The 17,135-nt window shown below is 49.2% G+C and overlaps 1 protein-coding gene across 1 annotated transcript in view; it reads right to left on the bottom strand.

Annotated features, from left to right (window-relative positions):
• Positions 1 to 8,611, bottom strand: part of UGCG (UDP-glucose ceramide glucosyltransferase) — a 41,694-nt gene extending 33,083 nt beyond the window's left edge. Inside the window, exon 1 of the mRNA XM_077251040.1 lies at positions 8,160 to 8,611. Within this exon, the coding sequence (XP_077107155.1) occupies positions 8,160 to 8,257 (98 nt within the window). The 5' untranslated portion in view covers positions 8,258 to 8,611. The remainder of the gene's footprint in view (positions 1 to 8,159) is intronic.
• Between the last annotated feature and the right edge of the window lie 8,524 nt (positions 8,612 to 17,135).

Below are 17,135 nucleotides of genomic sequence, written 5' to 3'. Positions count from 1 at the left end.
TAAAAAAAAAAAATTGCGCCATTTTCCAATACCCGTGGCGTCTCCATTTTCTGTGATCTCGGGTTGGGTGAGCTTATTTTTGGCGTGCCGAACTGACGTTTTTAATGACATCATTTTTGTGCAGATATGATCTTTTGATCGCACATTATTGCATTTTAGTGCAATGTCGCGGCGACCAGAAAAAAGTAATTCTGGCATTTTCATTTTTATTTTTTTTCTCGATATGCCGTTTAGCGATCAGGTTAATATATATTTTTTTTTTATTGATAGATCGGGTGATTCTGAACTGACTTCATTGTTTTATTTTGAATGGGGCGAAAGGGGGGTGATTTGAACTTTTATATTTTTTTCATATTTTGAATCACTTTTTTTTTTTTTTTTTTACACTTTTGGCATGCTTCAATAGCCTCTTTGGGAGGCTAGAAGCTGTCACAAATTAATCGGCTCTGCTACATAGAGGCCATGCTCAGATCGCTCCTATGTAGCAGAATTACAGCATTGCTATGAGCGGCGACCACAGGGTGGCGCTCATAGCAATCAGGCATCAACAACCATAGAGGTCTCCAGGAGACTTCTGGTTGTCATGCCGACACACCGCTGACCCCCGATCACGTGACGGGGGTTAGTGGTGCGCGTGTTAAATGACGCTGTCAGAGTTGACAGCAGCATTTATCTAGTTAATAGGCGCAGGCGGATCGCGATTCTACCCGCGCCTATTGTGGGCACATGTCAGCTATTCAAAACAGCTGACATGTTGCGGCTTTGAGGTGGGCTCACCACAGGAGCCCACCTCAAAGAGGGGCTTCTAACGTTGCACGTACTATCCCATCCGCTGTCAGAAAGGGGTTAAAGGCTGCTGTAACAATTGAAGCTAGCGCTAATCATAGCACTTAGGTCATGTTCACACGTTCAATATTTGGTCAGTATTTTACATCAGTATCTGTAAGTCAAAACGAGAGGAGTGGGTGATAATACAGAAGTGGTGACGTGTTTCTATTATACTTTTCCTCTGATTGCTCCTCTCCTGGTTTTGGCTTACAGATACGGAGGTAAAATACTGAACAAAATATTGCTGTGTGAACGTGGCCTTAATATTGGGTGCCAGCACATACCATAAATGTACACTGGAGGTCACCAAAAGGATTACAAGACTTATTTGGAAAATCCACATAAAAATGGCGGTGTAACGTTTTTTGAAAATGTTCCTGTCTAATGGTAGAAGGAGTCCAGCTCTATGTAACAGGTGTAAAAGCGACTGGATATCTATGTCATTTAAAGTATGTTCCCACCTACTAACAAGGCATGCATTCTTTGTCCCAGCATGCAAAACATTTGTTTTTGCCTGTAGGAGGAATGTCTTGTCCAGTAGCACAAGTTACAAAGCGCACCCAGTGGATGGATGTGAACAAGATGAAACCTTGAGCTGCTCAATAGGTCTGGTCACCACAAATACACAAGGACCCGGCCACCAAATGTCATGCAAAAGCCTAATCTTAAGGTACCTTCACACGAAGCGACGCTGCAGCGATAGCGACAACGATGTCGATCGCTGCAGCGTCGCTGTTTGGTCGCTGGAGAGCTGTCACACAGACCGCTCTCCAGCGATCAACTATGCCGAGGTCCCCTGGTAACCAGGGTAAACATCGGGTAACTAAGCGCAGGGCCGCGCTTAGTAACCCGATGTTTACCCTGGTTACCAGCGTAAAATCTAAAAAAAACAAACAGCACATACTTACATTCACGTCCCCCTGCGTCCACTTCCTGACTGACTGAGCGCCGTACAGTGAGAGCAGAGCGGTGACGTCACCGCTGTGCTGCTTTCACTTTCACTTTGCGGCGCTGAGTCAGAGGAGGAAGCAGACTGCAGGGGACGCAATGTGAGTATGTGCTGTTTGTTTTTTTTACATTTTACGCTAGTAACCAGGGTAAACATCGGGTAACTAAGCGCGGCCCTGCGCTTAGTAACCCGATGTTTACCCTGGTTACCAGTGTAAAATATCGCTGGTATCGTTGCTTTTGCTTTCAAACACAACGATACACAGCGATCGGACGACCAAATAAAGTTCTGGACTTTATTCAGCGACCAGCGACATCACAGCAGGATCCTGATCGCTGCTGCGTGTCAAACGAAACGATATCGCTAGCGAGGACGCTGCAACGTCACGGATCGCTAGCGATATCGTTATAATGTCGTTTCGTGTGAAGGTACCTTTACTGACACGCATGACACAAACATAGATTTTGACATGGACACGTTTATTTCCATAGAAAGAAGAAGCTTATATACCATGGAATCAAAGGCTTGAGCATCCTGAAAACCAACCTGGCTGATTACACTTGGGCAACGATCAGGGGAATCACACTTGTTAATTTTCAACATGCATGATACATTGTGTAACCATCATCTCCCATTAGGTGACCCTCATACATACTTAAGGCCCCGTCTCACACAGCGACGCTGCAGCGATACAGACAACGATGCTGATCGCTGCAGCGTCGCTGTTTTGTCGCTGTGTGGTCGCTGGGGAGCTGTCACACAGACAGCTCTCTCCAGCGACCAACGATCAGGGGAACGACTTCGGCATCGTTGAAACTGTCTTCAACGATGCCGAAGTCCCCCTGCAGCACCCGGGTAACCAGGGTAAACATCGGGTTACTAAGCGCAGGGCCGCGCTTAGTAACCCGATGTTTACCCTGGTTACCAAAAAAAACAAACAATACATACTCGCCTTTCGGTGTCCAGGTCCCTTGCCGTCTGCTTCCTGCTCTGACTGAGATCCGGCCGTACAGCGAGAGCAGAGCGCAGCGGTGACGTCACTGCTGCGCTCTCACTTCTCACTGTACGGCCGGCAGTCAGTGAGAGCAGGAAGCGGACGGCAAGGGACCTGGACACCGAAAGGCGAGTATGTACTGTTTGTTTTTTTTGGTAACCAGGGTAAACATCGGGTTACTAAGCGCGGCCCTGCGCTTAGTAACCCGATGTTTACCCTGGTTACCAGTGAAGACATCGCTGGATCGGTGTCACACACACCGATTCAGCGATGTCAGCGGGGCCTCAACGACCAAAAAAAGGTCCAGGCCATTCCGACACGACCAGCGATCTCGCAGCAGGGGCCTGATCGCTGGTACGTGTCACACATAGCGAGATCGCTATGGAGGTCGCTGTTGCGTCACAAAACTTGTGACTCAGCAGCGATCTCGCTAGCGATCTCGCTATGTGAGACGGGGCCTTTAGACTATTGATTGATCCTGTTGAACTTAAAGACGTTTTGATCATTTGTATAGCTTTATTGTATGCACATTAAGGCCAAGTTCAGACGGTCATACTAAAACTCGAGCCACAAATTGTAGACGTCATCAAGTCCGTGCTCTCTTCTGCATAGCGGTGGCACATTAGCGATAATGGGTGAATTTACTCTCAATGTGCAGTTTGTGGTGCATGTGGACAGCATACGTACGTATAATATGCTCATCTGAACAAGCCCTTATACAAAGAAAGCTGTCAGTCACTGATAGGACCGCCCACTGGACTGAAAATCCCATGAAGAGTGGAAATTAAAAAACAAACAAACAAAAAACAAAACACAGGTTATACCAAATCTTTCCTCCAAAAACTATACATCAGTCTACTTCGCTCCCCCTGCTCTATAACAGGATGACTGCAGACTGGACTACATTTTTATGGTGACTGGTTCTCTTTAATTTAGTTATTTAAAAAAAAAAAAAGCTATTATTTAACTAAAATATAGCCAAGATCTTAATCAGAATGAGGGGGAGAAAAACAATTTGGCAAAAATATTCCCATGCTTACAGAAGATTTCTACGACCAGTGGGCACCGCCATGTGTACAGTACAAACCTCATGTGTATTGGTGCATGCAAGATGCTGATTAATCAGACAGTGGATACCGAGAGAAAACCAATGAGCTGGAACAAAGCATTTTTTAAGGACACGGTAGAAGATGCATGTATGTTTAAGAGCAGAAGGCAAATACCTTCTACTGTCTGAGCTATTACCTAAATCTGGACTGAAGCTGACAGCCAATGGTTAATCCGATCCCCAAACCCACAAATGGGCAGAGGAAACCCTTCTAAAAAGCTGACGGTAATAGGAAAAGTATTTCAAGGAAATGATGCTGAGACCAAGTGAATAAGAATGAAACAACACAATAACCATTCTCAGCCGAAATAGCAAAGTGACATGGGTAATCCCGTTAACTGTGCCGCAGATCCCTTGAGATGCCAACAAGTCATGGGTGACCAGAACAGCTGTGGCTTATGCACTCCCAGCTACAGGTGCCGTCCTCAAACACTGCTGACAATACCACAAGAGCCACCCTTCTTATTAGGTGAATGGTCTCATGGTAACCAGGCCCTGCCCCAATTCTGTGCCATGACAATACACCGGAGACTGTGCCCACGGTACTGAACGTAGTAACTGTATATCGGAAGGCCTCTTTCCTGTTAGATCTTGGCAAGGTGAGAATGGAAAGATCAACACTGAGGAAATCGAAGGAGTTCCTTCCATCCAGGTAAATAAAACTATGTGTGATCAGATCCATAGCTGCTAAACAATTCTGCTCCATTTCTGGATCATTGCGTGCAAGGACCATCCCACCCAGGTTTCCTATACCACTGAATGCCCAATCTGCGTACTCATCCTGTTGTACATCCCCTACATATCTAGTAATGTCTGCTAAGACACCGATAAACCCTCCAAGTACCGCACACTAACCCATGTGATTCAATAGCGCTGTAGAGATGAAGAAAATAGCAGCATGCACTACTTTCTACCAAGTCTCGGATGAGCCTCGCCCATTCAAGTCTAAATCAGATCCCACATAGAACATCAGAGAGGGATCCAGTTTTTAGGCACAGATTTCTATTAGAAATATAGGAACTTGGATTTGATCATGTACATGTTTCAGTGTAGTTGGATGAAATGATCACACGCGGCCGTAACAAAACAGGGAATGACTGGGACAAGTATGACAAGGTCACGGTGAGGGGAAAGGGAGCAGCCGTGGTACACCAAATCACACATGAACAATACTAGTGGGCCAAGGACCCCAAAACACTTGGAGAAAAGATGCGATGCTGACAAATTAAGCAAACTGAGGGGATACCACCCTAACAGTGCCGTAACTATAAACTTCGGGGCCCCGGGGCAAAACTTCATAGTGGGGCCCCTCAACATTTCAATCACTAGAGGTTGTGCGGAACGTGGTAAAGCCTGCTATGCATTGTTGTATGCACTAATTCTGCACTAAATCTGCATCGTGTGCACACAGCCTTAATAGATTTTATGATGCAAGTTTTAGAAGTTAAATATTCAGTGAATAGGTTTGGAAAATTAAAAACATTAATTTTTTACCATCAGTTTGGGGCCCCTTGGGTGATTGGAGCCCCGGGGCAGTGCCCCGGCTGTAGTTATGGCCCTGCACCCTAAGAGGCTGCGTGCAATGAAAGAACATTGCTAAACTGGGCCCAAAAAAGCAGAATAGCACAAGAGAAAGATCCATGGCTCAAACCATAGGAAGCACAAGAGCAGAAGCGGTCCGCAGAGGCCAAAGCCACTACCTGGGGCAGATCACGCAGTGACTAGAGATGGTCACGGCTGCCATGTCAGTGCCAGCCTCTGCCAACCCACATCACATGATCTGCTGATGCAGCACAAAGTTTAATGATCTTATTGTAGCCACGATCACAGCTTCAGAGCACAAAGGCTAAAAGTTAATGGTGCATTATCTCAGGAGACGATAATGAGCAGAACTCCAGCAGTCAGCAGTTTAGCCGGCATCACATCCGAGATTCACCAATGAGGGGCTTCATTCATACTGCACCAAATATCCGCACGGCACAAGGGGCACAGCATGAGCCCAGAGAGGAGGCTGGAGAACGCTAGCCAGGGCTAGCCTGTGTCAGAAACCAGGGGGGCGCCTGCCGATCCTAGGCAGTATAGGAAATGGGCAGGGAAAGGTAGAAGATATGGAAAATGGCAGCAGGGCCATGTCTGAGGGTGACAACAGACCTTCTTAGAGAAATTCTATAAATGGAAGTACAAAGGAGGGAGAAAAAAAACAGGAATAGAGTGCTTGAGCAGACACTTGAAATGTCAATAGCAGCATGACAGCGAGAAGACGTCCCCCTCCCCCTGAGGAAGCTGCCTCTTCCTCCTGCCATGCGAAAATGACCCACAGCACCAGGGGAGCCCACCATGTAACGCCCACACGTGTGGCAGCCCTCAGCGCCCACTCACACATACACTTGTAGCTCGGCCATGCATGTATGACAAGAACATACGTACAGATATGTTTTCTGGGACAGCACATATGTGGCTCTTACATGCATGTATACTGCTCAGACCAGCACATAAGTAGCCCACGGCGAACATATATGCAACCCGGGGACACAGATATGTAGCCCACAGTGAACATAATATATATATATATATATATATATATATATATATATATATATACTCACATACATATAGCGCACGCACACCCACCATGTAAAGTGTGTATACACACACACACTATATATACAGCACGGTTGCGCGCACACACACACACACACACACACACACACACACACACACACACACACACACACACACACACACACACACACGTAGCCCATAGTGAAAAAAAAAAAATATATATATATATACACATACATATACAAACACACACACATGCTGTAAAATGTGTGTACACATATATATATATTTTTTTTTACACACACTAATATATATATATATCATATAGCCCCGACGCGCCTGCACATTATATATGTGTATATATCGCCCCGACGCACTCACGCACACATACATACATACATATAGCCCCGACGCACTCTCGCACACATACCTATAGCCCCGATGCACTCGCGCACACATACCTATAGCCCCGACGCACTCGCGCACACATACCTATAGCCCCGACGCACTCGCGCACACATACCTATAGCCCCGACGCGCGTGTACATACATACATACATACATACATACAGCCCCGACGCGCGTGCACACATACATACATATAGCCACGACGCGCGTGCACACACACATACATATAGCCACGACGCACGTGCACATTATATATACGGTATATAGCGCCCCCCCCCCCCCCCCGACGCACGTGCACATTATATATACGGTATATAGCCCCCCCCCCCGACGCGCGTGCACGTTATATATACAGTATATAGCCCCCCCGACGCGCGTGCACGTTATATATACGGTATATAGCCCCCCCCGACGCGCGTGCACATTATATATACGGTATATAGCCCCCCCCGACGCGCGTGCACATTATATATACGGTATATAAGCCCCCCCCCCGCGTGCACATTATATATACGGTATATAGCCCCCCCCCCCCCGACGCGCATGCACATTCTATATACGGTATATAGCCCCCCCCCCCGACGCGCGTGCACATTCTATATACGGTATATAGCCCCCCCCCCGACGCGCGTGCACATTATATATACAAGTATATAGCCCCGGCGAACGTGCACATTATATATACGGTATATAGCCCCCCCCCCCCCCCCCCCGACGCACGTGCACATTATATATACGGTATATAGCCCCCCCGACGCACGTGCACATTATATATACGGTATATAGCCCCCCCGACGCACGTGCACATTATATATATATGGTATATAGCCCCCCCCCCCGACGCACGTGCACATTATATATACGGTATATAGCCCCGGCGAACGTGCACATTATATATACAAGTATATAGCCCCCGATGCGCGTGCACATTATATATACGGTATATAGACCCGACGCGCGCGCACATGATATACACGTGTATATACAACCCTGACGCACGTACACACACATATATATATATATATATATATATATATATAGCCCCGACACACACACATCTGCAGCCTGTAACGTGCCTGCACACAGCCCCCCAGAGCTCTGCTGCTCCGGTCACCTGTGCACACCCGCCCAGCCATACCGTGCGCCCCCTCAGCCGCTGCCGCCACTCCTCCCTCCCCACCTGGGAGCCCCGGTCTCCGCTGACGGAAGGCCAGCTCGCAGCTTCCCTCCCCAGCCTGGCATGTGACCCCCGTCCGTGTGAGCAGCGTGCAGGGAGACCCCCGCACACACCGCAGCAGCAGGCTACTTACGTGTACACGATGGATAAGAAATGCATGAACCATAGGACGAAGAAAAGGATGACGCCGAAGATGGCGAGACCTTGTAGGGCCAGATCAAGGACGGCCATAACCGGGGGAACACTCCGTCTCCTCCTGTGTGTGCCGGGCGTGGGGCAGTCAGGGCAGTGATCGGCGGCAAGTGTCAGTACTGTGTCACCACACACGACATGGACGCGGCAGAGCTGGTGACTTAACAGCAATGGAGCAGGGTCCAAACGAGCAGGGTCAGTGCAGTGAGCGGCTCTGCCGGCGATCTGTACCGTGCTCCCGGTCCCCACTGCTCAATGTGACGCTCCACTGAGGTAACTGACACCGGCGCCACAGCAGCACAGAGCACCCCAGCTCTACACCCTTCTCAGCCAACCGCGTAGCTACGCCCCCTCTGTTACCACGCCCACCCATGTCCGGCTCGCCCCTCACACAACGCCACCGCCGTGCTAAACACACCCTAGTGTCCTGCTGCGGAACACGCCCCCCGCCGCCTCACCGTGACCACGCCCCTCCGCTGGCCCTCCTTGTAGGTAGCAGGTAGGCGGGGCGGAACCACAACCTTGCTGAAACTGCCGTCTGCAGCCAGTGACGTCATGAGAGAGAGAGCGAGAGAGAAAGAGGCGGTGCCGGAAAGTGTGTAACTGCGGAACGTGTGGGGACTCGGGGAGAGCGTGTCGTCATCCTCCTGGGGCTAATGCTGAGCGCTGCTGGTGACGGTGGTCACAGGACTGGAAATTCTAGTTCAGGAGAATGGAGCTTTGTGTCTATAAAGTCTGAGGAGGGTTAATACCGGCACTGCACCTCCTAGTGTCCCCCCCAAAGGAGTGGGACTGCATGTCCTAGTGTCCCCCCCACACATAATACCGGCACTGCACGTCCTAGTGTCGCCCCCACACATAATACCAGCACTGCACGTCCTAGTGTACCCCCCGAAAGAGTGGGACTGCACGTCCTAGTGTCCCCCCACACATAATACCGGCACTGCACCTCCTAGTGTCCCCCCCAAAGGAGTGGGACTGCACGTCCTAGTGTCCCCCCACACATAATACCGGCACTGCACCTCCTAGTGTCCCCCCCAAAGGAGTGGGACTGCACGTCCTAGTGTCCCCCCCACACACAATACCGGCACTGCATGTCCTAGTGTCCCCCCCACACATAATACCGGCACTGCACGTCCTAGTGTACCCCCCGAAAGAGTGGGACTGCACGTCCTAGTGTCCCCCCCACACACAATATCGGCACTGCACGTCCTAGTGTCCCCCCCCACACACAATACCGGCACTGCATGTCCTAGTGTCCCCCCCACACATAATACCGGCACTGCACGTCCTAGTGTCCCCCCCACACATAATACCGGCACTGCACGTCCTAGTGTACCCCCCGAAAGAGTGGGACTGCACGTCCTAGTGTCCCCCCCACACATAATACCGGCACTGCACGTCCTAGTGTCCCCCCCACACACACATAATACCGGCACTGCACGTCCTAGTGTACCCCCCCGAAAGAGTGGGACTGCACGTCCTAGTGTCCCCCCACACATAATACCGGCACTGCACGTCCTAGTGTCCCCCCCACACAATACCGACACTGCACGTCCTAGTGTCTCCCCCACACAATACCGACACTGCACGTCCTAGTGTCCCCCCCACACATAATACCGGCACTGCACGTCCTAGTGTACCCCCCGAAAGAGTGGGACTGCACGTCCTAGTGTCCCCCCCACACACAATATCGGCACTGCACGTCCTAGTGTCCCCCCCCACACACAATACCGGCACTGCATGTCCTAGTGTCCCCCCCACACATAATACCGGCACTGCACGTCCTAGTGTCCCCCCCACACATAATACCGGCACTGCACGTCCTAGTGTACCCCCCGAAAGAGTGGGACTGCACGTCCTAGTGTCCCCCCCACACATAATACCGGCACTGCACGTCCTAGTGTCCCCCCCACACACACATAATACCGGCACTGCACGTCCTAGTGTACCCCCCCGAAAGAGTGGGACTGCACGTCCTAGTGTCCCCCCACACATAATACCGGCACTGCACGTCCTAGTGTCCCCCCCACACAATACCGACACTGCACGTCCTAGTGTCTCCCCCACACAATACCGACACTGCACGTCCTAGTGTCCCCCCCACACATAATACCGGCACTGCACGTCCTAGTGTACCCCCCGAAAGAGTGGGACTGCACGTCCTAGTGTCCCCCCCACACACACACATAATACCGGCACGGTACGTCGTAGCGTACTCTCCGAAAGAGTGGGACTGCACGTCCTAGTGTCCCCCCAACACATAATACCGGCACTGCACATCCTAGTGTACCCCCCGAAAGAGAGGGACTGCACGTCCTAGTGTCCCCCCCACACACAATACCGGCACTGCACGTCCTAGTGTACCCCTCGAAAGAGTGGGACTGCACGTCTTAGTGTCCCCCCCACACATAATACCAGCACTGCACGCCCTAGTGTCCCCCCCACACAATACCGGCACTGCACGTCCTAGTGTACCCCCCGAAAGAGTGGGACTGCACGTCCTATTGCCCCCCTCCACACACATAATACCGGCACGGTACGTCCTAGCGTACCCTCCGAAAGAGTGGGACTGCATGTCCTAGTGTCCCCCCACACATAATACCGGCACTGCACGTCCTAGTGTACCCCCCGAAAGAGTGGGACTGCACGTCCTAGTGTCCCCCCCACACATAATACCGGCACTGCACGTCCTAGTGTACCCCCCCCTCCCCGAAAGAGTGGGACTGCACGTCCTAGTGCCCCCCCCCACACATGATACCGGCACTGCACGTCCTAGTGTATCCCCCGAAAGAGTGGGACTGCATGTCCTTGTGTCCCCCCCACACGTAATACCGGCACTGCACGTCCTAATGTCCCCCCCGAAAGAGTGGGACTGCACGTCCTAGTGTCCACCACACACATAATACCGGCACTGCACGTCCTAGTGTTCCCCCCCCCAGTAAGAATGGGACTGCACATCCTAGTGTCCCCCCACGTAATAGTGTGACTGAACGTCCTTGTCTCCCCCCCACGTAATAGTGGGACTGCACATCCAATGGCGCCCCCACATAATAGTGGAACGTCCTATTGACCACACTGATAGTTGGACTGCACGTCGTAATGTCGTCCCCCACATTCTAGTGCCTCCCCTAATCGTGGGACTGGGACTGCACCTCCTAGTGTTCACACCACGTAATAGTGGGACTGCACATAATAGCGTCCCCACTTAATGGTTGAACTGAACGTCCTTGTGTCCACACCCCCACGTAATAGTGGGACTGCACGTCCTATTGTCCCCCCTCATGTAATAGTGGAACTGCACGTCCTAGTGTCCCCCCGATTGTGGAACTGCATGTCCTATTGTCTCTCCCCACATATTAGTGGGACTGCACATCCTAGTTTCCACCCCATGCATTTTTTTTTTTCACAAAAAATTTCTTTTAGCCTCAATTTGTTCATTTCCACATGGGCAACAGGATAAAATGGATCATAAAATTTATTGGGCAATTTCTCCTGAGTACACCAATACCTCACATGTGGGGGTAAACCACTGTTTGGGCACATGGTAAGGCTCGGAAGGGAAGGAGCGCCATTTGGCTTTTTGAATGAAAAATTAGATCCAATCGTTAGCGGACACCATGCTGCGTTTGGAGAGCCCCTGTGTGCCTAAACATTGGAGCTCCCCCACAAGTGACGCCATTTTGGAAACTAGACCTCCCAAGGAACTAATCTAGATGTGCTGCTAAAGAGTACAAATTGCTCTGATTGGCTGTTTCACTTTCAACAGCCAATCAGAGCGATAGTAGCCACGGGGGGGGGGGGGGGGGCGAAGCCTCCCCCCTGGGCTGAAGTACCACTCACCCTGTTCCTGTAGGTCGGGTGAAATTACAGTTAACCCTTTCACCCGACCTGCAGGGACGCGATCATTCTGTGACATAGCATATGCGTCACAGGTCGGATTGGCACCAACTTTCATGACGCATACGCTGTGTCACAGGTCGGGAAGGGGTTAATTAAACCATACTTACGACCTCACCAAATTCCTGTGAAGCCCTCGATCTCCTGTAATAAAAGTAAAATAAAAAAGCAACAATATACCATAGTTGTCCGTCTTTGTGTCCCACGCTGTAATCCATGTGTGGGGGATAATTAGTTTTCAACCAGGACGGTGCCAAGATGCGACCGTCCCAGCTGAAAACCACTGGTGAATGAGCTGCTGGGAGCGCAGCTTCAGTGACGTCACTAAGGCTGCGCTCCCGGCCGTTCTGAACTGGGATGACCTCTGGACCGTGGGAAAATGCCAGTGAGGTCACCGCAGTTCAAGCACAGTGTCTTCACAGCAGATCACCGTGAGAATGACCTGACCTATAAAACTGTCCCCTAGTTAACCCCCTTAGTGAACACCATAAATAAATAAATAAAAAACAAGGCAGAAAACAATGCTTGATGATCATTTCGCAGAACAAAAAGTGGAATAAAATGTGATAAAAAAGATGGATATAAATAAACATGGTACCGCTGAAAACGTCATCTTGTCCTGCAAAAAAAAAAGCCACCATTCAGCTCTATCAGCAGAAAAATAAAAAAGTTAAAGCTCTCAGAATAAAATGATGCAAAAATAATTATTTTTATTATAAAATAGTTTTTATTGTGTAAAAACACAAAAACATTAAAAAAGATATAAATGCGGTATCTCTGTAATCGTACTGACTCGAAGAATAAGCCTTATCAATTTTACCACCTGCGAAATGACATAAACCCCCCCAAAAAAAAATTTCCTGATTTTCAGTTTTTTTGTAAATTCTGCCTCCCAAAAATCGGAATAGAAAGCGATAAAAAAATATCATGTGCCCGAAAATGGTACCAATAAAAACATTGGCTTTTCCTCTGCTGGTTACAAAAATTGTGCGGGAGCCCACTCCATTTTTTTCTGAAGAATCTTTTAATAAATACATGCACAGTAAGGCTACTTTCACACTTGCGTTTTTTGCAATCCATCGTTTTGGGCAAAAAACAGATCCTGCAAATGTGCTCGCAGGATGCGTTTTTTGCCCATAGACTTGTATTAGCGACGGATCGTGACGGATGGCCACACGTCGCGTCCATCGTGCGACGGATCCATCGTGTTTTGGCGGACCGTCGTCACAAAAAAAAGTTCAATGTAAGGTTTTTTTGTCCGTTGGGTTCGCCATTTTCTACCGCGCATGTGCGGCCAAAACTCCGTCCCCTCCTCCCCTGCTTCAGAATGGGCAGCGGATGCGTTGAAAAACTGCATCCGCTGCCCACGTCGTGCACAAATTTCACAACGTGCATCGGTACGTTGGCCCGACGCATAGCGACGGACCCGTACCGACGCAATTGTGAAAGTGGCTTAAGCTGCACCCACACCGTACTAATTAAATTTGTCACAGACATCTATATATTTACCTATACTATTTGTATTTACTGTATGTAATCCATCTCTTCTATCCTGTCGGCTCCTGCAGTGATTTCACTGTACAGGCAGATGAATTGCTGGCTTTTCTATCTATGTAATATATATATTGTACATGTATACACAGTTGTGCTCAAAAGTTTACATACCCCGGCAGAATTTTTGCTTTCTTGGCCTTTCTTCAGAGAATATGAATGATAACACCAAAACTTTTTCTCTACTCCTGGTAACTGGTTGGGTGAAGCCATTTATTGTCAAACTGCTGTGTTTTCTCTTTTTAAATTATAATAACAACCCAAAACATCCAAATGACCCTGATCAAAAGTTCACATACCCTGGTGATTTTGGCCTGATAACATGCACAGAAGTTGACACAAATGGGTTTCAATGGCTACTAAAGGTAACATCCTCACCTGTGACCGGTTTGCTTGTAATCAGTGTGAGTGCATAAAAGCTGAGTGAGTTTCAGGGATCCAGACTCTTGCATCTTTCATCCAGCCACTGACGTTTCTGGATTGTGAGTTATGGGGAAAGCAAAAGAATTGTCAATGGATTTAGGGGAAAAGGTAGTTGAACTGTATAAAACAGGAAAGGGATACAAAAAGATATCCAAGGAATTGATAATGTCAGTCAGCAGCGTTCAAACTGTGATTAACAAATTGAAAATCAGGGGCTCTGTAAAAACAGAACCACGGTCAGGTAAGCGAACAAAAATGTTGTCCACAACTGCCAGGAAAATTGTTCCGGATGCAAAGAAACCAAAAGATAGTCAGCTCACCTGAATATCGGCTATTCCACACCTGTTCCTGCACGGAAAAGTTGAGCACTCAGTCCACAGAAAAATCGATGAATCCAGCAGGAATGTAGTAAAATCTCTAAATTTATTTCTTCATTTTTTTTTAAAAAAAGGAAAGGGTTGTATCCTATGGTACACCACTTGTAAATAAGTTATAATTTCTTACAGCATTATGCACACATGAGAAACAAGAGAACCAGGAGCCGGAAGTAAATAACCATATAGAAATCTTTATTATTACAAAAATATTAAAAGCAGAACATGCGTAATCATGACAGGTGTTGCACTACACCACACGGATAGGGGGAAAACAAGTGAAAAAACCCCAAAACCCCAGAGCCCCCAGAGATTATAGCGATGCAGATGTAACTTGTTGGAATCAGTACATGCCCTTTGGCAGATATAACAGAAGGAAATGTCCTTAGTGTGTAGGCACCACAGCCCCCATATTGCAGGGGCTAGTAACAGCATGAGAAGCTGAAAACTCGATCGTTGCTCCATACATATATCAGGCAGTCTGAAAAGAGTACATGCCGTTTGGCTGAAACAAGTGACCCCATGTATGGCACTGCAGCAATAAACAGAGAAAGGGCTCATTTCCACATGCGAGTCACACGTCCGTACCTCGCATGTGGAAACCAAGCCCTGGTGCCGGCACTCAGGAGCGGAGCTGTGCGGCCGCATAGGAACACATGGAGCTGCACAGCTCCGCTCCTGAGTGCCGGCACCAGGGCTTGGTTTCCACATGCGAGGTACGGACGTGTGACTCGCATGTGGAAATGAGCCCAAAGGCTTACCCTTGCGTGGGAGAAGAGGGGAGAAGGGGGTCCCGCCGGTGGATGCGCCCCGACGCGCGTTTCGCAGCGTGTGCACGCTGCTTCCTCAAGGGGAAGTGGTATTGGGTGTTACAGGACCTGCCTATAACCTCCTGACCTACGTCACATGTGCGGCAACCTCCAATCCCGGTGGCGCTGTCGGCGCATGCGCACTGCGGCAGGCAAACTCTGCACCAGGACCTGGCGCCACACCAAGTACGCAAATCAGGAAGCGAAGTTCCGGACCTGCGCACTAGGAAAGGAGACGCCGGTCCATGTGCAACAGCCGCCCGCACACAGGGCGATGCGCACGGCCACAAGGGGGCGTGCGCCGCAGTGTGAATGTAAACACAGGTAAATCCCTGGAATAACATGGGGAGAAAAGGGGAGAGGACACTGAACATTGAGACCGTTAGACACAAATCAACCTAACCCCAATATACCGAAGGTAACAATTTATAACAGGCATAACATCAATAAATAACAAATATTAACATGGCTGGAACGCCAAGGATAGTGTTGATGTCTTCCAAATGTTTGGTGGGTCAGAGTGTTCCAGAGATCCACCGATGTAGTAATATGAAGATTCCAGGGAGATGGATAGCCAGAATAAAAAGAGGAGGACCAAGGCTGAGCCCAATAATTACTAATAAAAAAAGGAAAAAAGTAATGCATAAGTTAAAAACAAGTTAAAAACATAAGAAAAAACACACACCGGAGGGAACATGCTGGTAATATACGATGGGGCAACCCATACCAAGAGAGAATTTGAACTAGGTGACAAAGAGAGAGGCAATCCCAAACTATAGGAAGGGGGCGAAACTAAGGGATTCGTTAAGACCTTTAGGGGTCATGGTGTCAAGCATAGTGATCCACTTAGTTTCAATTTGAGCTAAGCGTTTTTTGTTGTCCCCACCCCTGATGCCCAGATGGAGGACATCAATCCCCCTCACCCCAAGCAACTTCTCATTGCACCGATGATGGAGCTTAAAGTGACGGGGGATTGTTTTGAGTTCCACCCCAGGGGACGCCGTCCTGGCCGCGCCAATATCCCGCACAAGCTCCCTTACACGAATTCTAAGTTCGCGCGTAGTGAGGCCAACATATATCCTGGGGCACGGACACGAGGCATAATATATCACATTGGTAGTCCCGCAGGATATACGTTCTTTAATCTGGAATGTTTTTGTGCCATCACTAGAGACGAATTCGGAGCAGCGCAGGACATTGGCGCAGGCAAGACAGTGACCACACGGGGTGCACCCCGGGCGAGGGCCACCTGTGCCAAAAAAGTTTCTTTCTGGAGCTGGCACATAGTGGCTCCTCACCAACATGTTACTAAGATTGGTACCTCTTCTGGGAGTCATGAGGGGTGAGGCACCCAGGGTGGCACACAGGGCAGGCTCGGCCCTAAGAATCGGCCAATGCTTTTTCATTATAGACCGCATACTCTCCCATTCATGGTTGTAGGTGGAGATGAATCTGATTTGTCCATCTCCACCCACAGTACGGCGCCGGGCCCTAGAGTGCCAAAGATCACCCCGTTGTGTCGAACGTGCCCGGTCGTATCCGGCTTTTATAGATCTGCGGCTGTTACAGCCGCAGATCTATAAAAGCCGGATACGACCGGGCACGTTCGACACAACGGGGTGATCTTTTGCACTCTAGGGCCCGGCGCCGTACTGTGGGTGGAGATGGACAAATCAGATTCATCTCCACCTACAACCATGAATGGGAGAGTATGCGGTCTATAATGAAAAAGCATTGGCCGATTCTTAGGGCCGAGCCTGCCCTGTGTGCCACCCTGGGTGCCTCACCCCTCATGACTCCCAGAAGAGGTACCAATCTTAGTAACATGTTGGTGAGGAGCCACTATGTGCCAGCTCCAGA

The sequence above is a fragment of the Ranitomeya variabilis genome, chromosome 1, assembly GCF_051348905.1.
Source record: "Ranitomeya variabilis isolate aRanVar5 chromosome 1, aRanVar5.hap1, whole genome shotgun sequence".
Taxonomy (NCBI): domain Eukaryota; kingdom Metazoa; phylum Chordata; class Amphibia; order Anura; family Dendrobatidae; genus Ranitomeya; species Ranitomeya variabilis.
The sequence above is the reverse complement of the archived record's forward strand: the minus strand, read 5'-3'. Positions and strand labels throughout refer to the sequence as shown.